The sequence below is a fragment of the Gadus morhua genome, chromosome 21 (genome assembly GCF_902167405.1).
Source record: "Gadus morhua chromosome 21, gadMor3.0, whole genome shotgun sequence".
NCBI classification, from domain to species: domain Eukaryota; kingdom Metazoa; phylum Chordata; class Actinopteri; order Gadiformes; family Gadidae; genus Gadus; species Gadus morhua.
The window spans coordinates 16,648,696-16,656,273 of NC_044068.1; the positions used below are offsets into that span (position 1 = coordinate 16,648,696).

The 7,578-nt window shown below is 47.8% G+C and overlaps 1 protein-coding gene across 1 annotated transcript; it reads right to left on the reverse strand.

Moving 5' to 3' along the window:
* Positions 1-3,314: 3,314 nt before the first annotated feature.
* Positions 3,315-7,578, reverse strand: pcare2 (photoreceptor cilium actin regulator 2). The gene is made up of 2 exons (XM_030346203.1): positions 4,667-7,578; positions 3,315-3,930 (listed from the first exon to the last, which is right to left on the reverse strand). The coding sequence occupies exons 1-2, from the start codon at positions 7,249-7,251 to the stop codon at positions 3,870-3,872; spliced, it is 2,646 nt and encodes an 881-aa protein (XP_030202063.1). The 5' UTR covers positions 7,252-7,578; the 3' UTR covers positions 3,315-3,869.

Genomic DNA, 7,578 nt, shown 5'->3' on the forward strand with positions numbered 1-7,578 from the left:
TGTTAGTTGTGTTCATTGTCAATATTTACGCCATGCTTATTAAGGGAGTTTTACTTTGCCCTCTGGGGAGCAGAGGGCAATATAAAACGATATGTCCCGCTATATCGCAAAAACTAGGGCCACACACATCGACCAGCCGGTGTTCCAGGGCCTTAAATGGTGTAGTTCACGTTTTCTAAAGACCTAAGGTTGTTTATTATCTTGCAGAGAGTAAGGGGAAGAAAGCAAGCACAACAAGAGCAGCCTGGACTATACAAAGGTAGGCCGATCTATACATCATATATCTGGGTGAAAGATCCCACTTGTGATGTCACTAGAGGGTAGAGAGAGGCGCTTGATGACTAATCAACATTCCATATGAGGAAAAGAATAGGGGCCCTTTAAGTGAGTCTCAATGGTGAAACAAACAAACTGGTCCAACCTAGAAAAATTATACCTATTCATGTTGCCTATATCAGCAGATGAGAGGTACATAATGAAAAACATGCATGTGGGTACGTGTGTTTTTTATTTTAAGAGTATGCACGTTTGGAATGTAGGTTTGCAACTTGCAGTGATAAAAGTTATGGAGCCCAAAAGGTTTGCTTTGAGAACACACTTAAATGAATGTAATAACATAAATTCATTCCTGTCCATTATGCTGTGGTGCGTGGGTGAATTCAAGGTAACGAGTATTCATAATACGGGCAGCACATTCTTTTATCGCCAAGGTTGTACCTTTTATCTTTGTTTTTGCCAATGACAGGCTCTGATTATATTGTATCATCATGGAAAGGATCCCCACAGAGAAATCACTTGTTTCTTAACATTTCCCTTGATCATGGTCTGTTCGTTTTATTGTTTGTGTCCAACCAAGAATCACTCAACGAGAGGTTGAGTTAATTTGTTGCAGGAAGAGAACAGTGGAAACTTGAGGGAGAGCTGGAGAGAGGAGAGTTTGATGTGTTGGACTGGGTTCAAAATGACAGGCGTGTCCCACCGTTTCCTTTTCATCTGGCCGCTGATTCATCTCCAACGTAGAGGATGATGCTGCCCTGAACAAAGGGTCTCATGCATCATTCAGAATCAATAGCACAATGTACTTTATTGTGAAAGTTAACTAAGTTTAACACGTACAAAGAATTTGTATTCGTATTTGGTGCTCAACTATAGTAATAAACATAGTAAAGAATCATAAACACAAAACACAAAGAATAATTAAAGTTGCCTGCAAGTACTGTAGTTAAAGAAACTGAAACATTTACCATAAAAAAACTAATTGAACAGCAGTTCAGGTTGAGCAGAAATGTGCTCCCAGCCTCACTGTTCCACTGCTTTTTTTTCCTCACCACAGGTTTACAGAGATTTATTTTGCCTGTAAGCAGGGATGAGCTGGACCATTATGTGAAGGTTGATTTGAGCAATGTGGAACCAGGTCTGCATAGAACTTGGTCTCGATCCCCATCCTTCCCAATGCATCATCTAGTTATTCAACCAAATGTGCATATTTTTTTCTGCAAATGTATCAGCTTCCACTTATAATTATCGGTGTCCACTTCAACTCTTGAGACTTGACTTGGAATTTGATTAAAAGACTTGAGCCTCGACCTGGGAGACAAAGACCTGACTTTAACCTGACTTGGAATGTAATCATCAGCCAGTACGAATAATACAAACTACAGGGGAGAATAGAGGGGAATACAGCTGTAGGATCATGGTCATGTCGTTGCACCAGCCACTGTGTACAAACCAATACCTCCACCTTAAGTCTTGCCGGAAAGTTTTGGTCACGAGCCAACCTTAAGAATATTATGGAACATCTCAGTGAAGCACAAAAAAGAAGATGCAGAAAAATTCTGTCTAAACCCAAAAAGTAGTTGAGTACATCCAGTGTATGAAGGTTAGAGAGAATCATTGCCGGTAGCGGTCTGCGAAGACTGCATTTGTGGAGGCTCACTGTGTGCACAAATTACAGGACACCTTTGACCAGAATGTCCTGTAATTTTACAGATGTGAGTAGGATGAGAAATAGATCCGCAGGGGTAATATCTTGGATGTTCATGGCGTGTGCTCTGGTCTAAGATCTCAAACAAATCACAATATTTGCAAAATGCACATTTAGGGAGAACCCATGATATTCTGCAGTCGGGGTATACACTGATATAATTCAGGGTAGGCATAGGGTCCAAAGGCATTCTGTGGATATGAATACCGTCAAACTATACATTTCCCTGTTTTCATTAGAAAAGTCTGCTAACCTTATTAAATACCATGTCTAATAGTCGTTACAATGTGTTTCACCTTGCTAGGTATTTTAACAAGCTGCCATGCTCGATCGAAACTTTACTTAAGGAAACTCAACAAGATGATGGTCAAAAGGATTTAGAGCAAGTAGCAAGTAGCTATAATGCACCCACATAAAAGGTGTGCGTTAGGTATAACCTTGGCCGCGAGGAGTTCTCCTCTCACCCCTACACCATTGCAACCTTTTGTTTTTCCTTTGTCGCCATCTAGAGGAGAAATATGCAGGCACGAATACGAAATATGTAGGAACGAATACGAACGACGTGCAACGATGTGTTGCAGTTCATGCGAGCGCAGAGGTTTAGATATGTTTGGCCTACATATTTTCTCAGCATACATAAATGCAATGCATATAGAAAACCTCTTCTTTTTTTTTGAGAATTCTATGGAACCACCTCGGTATGTATTCATCCTAGTTTCCCCTAATTTATTAAATGGCTATCCAGAGACAAAAGTCCCTGAAAAGGCCAACAGAGGGAGCTAAAGAACCAGAATCTAGCCACTAGTGGTCGACTCAGAATCATTATTATGTTAACTGTTTATGGATAACTGCCTTTTAATCGCTAATTTTTTTTAATGCATTCTTGGTTGGGGCACTCTTGTGATTTGAATCTCAAAATATTGACTTTGTTTACGTTGTTGAACCATTATGTATGTTGTCATTGTGAGCTTATTATTCGCATCACCATGCATTTTTTTAAGTGTTTTGCCTTGAGAAGAGGGTTTTTTATAACTGGCAATTATGGGAGCATCGATGCAGGTGGCGGGAGTTGACCTGATAAGTTCTCTAAAGTGGTTAACAATTTGTGTATTTTTAGCACTTAAGGCCTACATAGGCTTTGTGAAATGCTTGGTACTTTCCAAAATTGTTCAGATTAGATCAACTTTGATTAAAATACCTGGGATATGTTGTTGTAATGAGATATTTTGCTATGGAACCCATTCCGTTAGAATACTTGGTAAGGCTGAATGTCTCTCGCCTTTCAACTTCCTGAAAATGGACTAACAATCTCAGAAGTTATCATAGACATTTTAAGTAGAATTGACATTTTATTTCCTTAGTTTTTATTTAATTGTGTGAGAGAGTAAAACGATCAATAAACAAACAAACCAAAACAATCCAAGCTAATGTGTCCAAACCGGAGGGGATGATAAAAAACTGAGATGGGCTTCAACATGATCCCAAAACCACACAAATAAACAAAGTTAACCAGAGTTACGGTTACAAAATTGTATATATCATGTTGAATAACAAATAAAATGGACGTAATTTGATTAATTTCTCCAGTCTCTTCAGTGTGTTAAACATGGTGAATAATCACGAACCCTAACCCATTCAAACGTTGGTTTCTTTGTTTCTCTGACATGTGTCAAGAAGGAGGCTTAAGTGGAAGAGAAAGGACTTTAACTTCAAAGAACTGTTAATCTATAATCTCTTTGAACGCTCCCTCACACATACACACATAGCAAGCACAAACACACGCACTCGCAAACACATACAGACATGCACGCAGGCATACACAAGGACTCGTAGACACACGTAGACACGTATGGGTGTGCATACAGGTGTATGCTCTCTAGGATACTCAGGAAAAGGCACCAAAATCCAAAGGGCACTCTCCTCCACTCCCTGGAGGACTGCTGGTCCTACGGGAGAGACAAGGTAACAGGAAGTGGGTTTAGTGAAAGAGGATTACAGGGTGAGTGGGGGAACAGGGCTAATCTGTCTTGGATTACAATCTGATATCCCTCCTTGGCATGAAGCGAAACTCTACTGCGCATTCTGTCTCCAATAGCCTTAATGAACACTTCAAAGAAATGACTGGCAGGACTCTGGCCAACAGCTGTTGATCTTCTGTTTACTTAGTTACTCACTGTTACTAGTACGTTTGTTGGAAGACCTATGTGAACACATTTAATCAGAAAAAGGCCTTGTGTAACCGTGTAATGAGGAACTAAATAGCCTACGTGGAATAAAGAAGACAATTGAAAGAATTTGTTGTTATATTCTGGAATGTTAGCAAACAATAGACATCTGTTGTTTTGTGAAGGTGGTGAAGTTTATTTTGGTTGTGGAGGTGGAGGTGGTGGGGCTGGAGGTGGTGGTGGTGGTGGCCCGGCCTGTAGTGTGCCGATCTCGTATCAACATTTAAAAAGGAACTGGTTACAAAATAATCTCAGAGATTTGTCAGATTATTGTTCAGGTATTGATCGCTCTCTCTCTTTCCATCTTGACCTATGGTCCTGGAAATATAAACATACTAAAGGCAGGGCAAGCAATGCACGCATGTTTCTATTTCGGCAGTTATACCATTTAGAATACACCATCAAACTGTTGTAGTTACATAAATTCGAAGTACGTGAATATTTCACTTCAACATACCTTCTAGCGTCCATCCCTAATTGGCTATTGACACTGGATCTCTGTTCTGATTGGGTGCGTCTGGAGCCTGGTCCAGCCTCCCCCCGTGCGGCCTGCCGGCCCCTGGCTGGGTCTCCCCAGAGTCTGGGCAGGGTGGAGCCGGAGGAGGGGGTCCAATCATGTCCACTCTGGTTCTCCTTCTGACAGAAGATGGAGCGGGCGGTGCTGAAGGCCACCATTGGAACGATCTCCTCGCTGTCGTTGTTGTCCGCGGCCGACACCACCACCGTCCTGGGGGAGCTCGGCCTTGACGAGGCCGCCATTCTGGGCGAGCTCGGTCGGGACAACCCCGCCGTCTGGGGGGAGCTGGGGTACCGGCGGTGCACAGAGGGACATGATGGTGGTAGGCGTACCCTGGAGACTGGCGGTGCTGTCACGGGCGGGGTGCACTGAGTGAACCCGGTCTCATGCAGGGGGGCTGCTGTGCAGTGGTGATGCGGAGGCACTGCGTCCAGCTGACGGAGGTGCTGGCGCCTCCTGGTGGGGGAACCTGCCACATTGCGCAGGTGGATTATCTTCTGGGCCTGCTGGTATAGAGTGGAGGACGTCGCTCTCTCTGGATCCACGTCGTCGTCCAGGTCTTGCTCTGGGTCCAGTTTGGTGGCCTTAGTGGATTTGGCGGAATTCTGACTCACGGTGGCGCGGTTTGGAAGCACGCTGACGTTCTGCCCGGAAGCCCTCAGCCGCTGGGACAGCCTGGTCCTCGGGAACGTGACGGGTCTTCCGGGGTTCTGACCGGTGCTCTGGAAGGAGTCATCCATCAGAACCTCTGGTGGGGGGGGCGGTAGGCTGTCCACGTCCAGGTCGTCCTTGCTGTCTGGCCAGCCGTTGTTGTTGTTGTTGCCATTGCTGATCTTGTCTGCAGTTCCTATGTCTGGCAGAAGGAGGGCACCGCTCCTCCTGGGCCTCTTGATGTGAGGCGGGATGTTGGCCAGTTGCTGACCCGGCCGCCCGTCCACCCCTTGGCTGAACGTGTTGATCAGCCGCCTCACAGAGTTGCGTCCTGGGGGACGGGGGGCGTACCCTGCCACTGGTAGTCCATCAGGGAGCTGGAAGGCCCCCCGATCGGCACCGGAGCCACTTAGAGAGCGCTGTCGCTGTCGCCTGGACAAGTTACAGTAAGGCTCAGTAAATCCACCGTCTCCCCTGCCCCTTCTCCTGTTCCTCATCCGCAGGTCCAAGTCTCTTTGGCTCTGTTGCAGCTCCTTGATTGGCTCAGAACCGCCGGCGGATGCACAGCGTTTTGGTTGGGTGGAGCTCAACGCGGTCAGGGGTCGCCTGTTCTGAGGGTGTTCAGAGGCCACGTTGGCAAGCGGTCGGCTGGGATCCGGGGGCGAAGAGTTGGACCTCTTCCTCACTGGCCTGTCATACTCCTCCTCTTCATTTTCCTCCTCCTCCTCATCTTCTTCTTCCATCTCTTCATCTTCAAGGCCCCAGTGGTTTTGGAATGGATTGGGCGGACTGTCGAGCAAGGCCCGGACATTTCCCACAGACCCGCAGCTCCCCGAGCCGGTGCTGCCGCCACGGTGACGGCAGCGGTGCCTCTCCGACCCTGCCATGGACTCGTTCTCGCCGCCGATGCCGCTGTCCTCGCTGGTCGTGGTGATGTCGTCACCGTGGAAACCCTTCATGGTCGCCTGCTCCACGTGCAGCAACACCTGCACCAGCCGTCCCTCCGCTGCCCGCTTGGTGCGCAGCTTGTCTGAAAGCAGCCTGGAGAGGGAGGCGAAGTAATCCACCTTCTCCTCCAGGGTGGCGTTCCCCATGGCCTGGAAGGAGCTTCCCACCAGCTTCATCTGCTCCGTGGAGTGCTGGAGCAGCTGCTGCAGGAGGTCCGGAGGGGGGTCAGGGACGTTGGTCGCGACGGCGGGCGTGACGTATGGGCCGGCGGTCTTACCGGTCGCGGGCCAGGCCATATAGTCACCGTGTTCCCTCATCATCAGCTCACCCTCCTCGGCCATCTCCTCCAGAGCCTGGTTGATCTCCTCGAAGCGATGCACCAGGATGCCCATCATGGGCTGCAGGGAGAGGTGTGTCTGGGCGGCCTGGTCCAGCAGGCCCAGCAGGGTGTTGTACTTGGCGATGTTGGGGTTGAGGTAGGCGTAGGCCGCCTGGTGGGCTCGCACCATGTGCGGAGGCAGGTCCACCTTCGTACCACAGGACGCCGCCTTCTGTTTCTCTGTCTGTGGTCTCTTCTCGGCGCCTTTAGGCTTTTTTTTCTTCTCCGTCTTCACCGGCGTGGAATCGGCTACAATCTCCTGACACACGATTTCTCCCGATGGCGGCGAGTCCATCTCTGCAGCACTCTCCGTGGTCCCGACGGCCGCAACATCAGGGTCGGCTGAGGGCGGTGGATCTTCTTCTTTGGAATCCTCTGGCGTCAAGAGTAGCACATCTTGTGTGTGGGGTACTTCAACCTCTTCATCATGTGTGTCCGTCTTTAAGCATGTCTTCTTCTCTGCTTGTTCCACATCCTCTACAGCCTGAATAGCCGGTTTAGCCTCTGGTCCCGGGAGTAGCTTTCCCTTGGAGGGAGAACTGCCCATTCTCACTTCCTAATGACTCCGAACAGGAAAACTTGAAAAAGCTTATACTCCCGATCACCCCAACGTGTTAGCTTAGCTAGCTAGGTCAGCCAAGCTCCACAGACCAACACAATATTTCACAAACAATGTTCACTCACCGGCCGGTCTCCTGCCGAGTGTGACTTGGGAGGACCCCAAAAAATGGGTGTTTAACCCCTTTTGTATATTGTCGTTGGCTCCTGCGAGCCGGGCTGGTTTCTAGAGGCTGCCCGATGTTCTGGCTTTGTCGATGCAGAACTCTCGGCCGGGAGCTCACAGGATAAGACGGATAGAAGACACACACAGATG

Excerpts from the sequence above, each read along its gene's own strand:
- pcare2 (XM_030346203.1), bottom strand. The coding sequence starts at position 7,251 with ATGGGCAGTTCTCCCTCCAAGGGAAAGCTACTCCCGGGACCAGAGGCT. Across the intron at positions 3,931-4,666 it reads TTAGGGATGGACGCTAGAAG|GACCAGCAGTCCTCCAGGGA; the intron begins GTATGTTGAAGT and ends TCTCTCCCGTAG.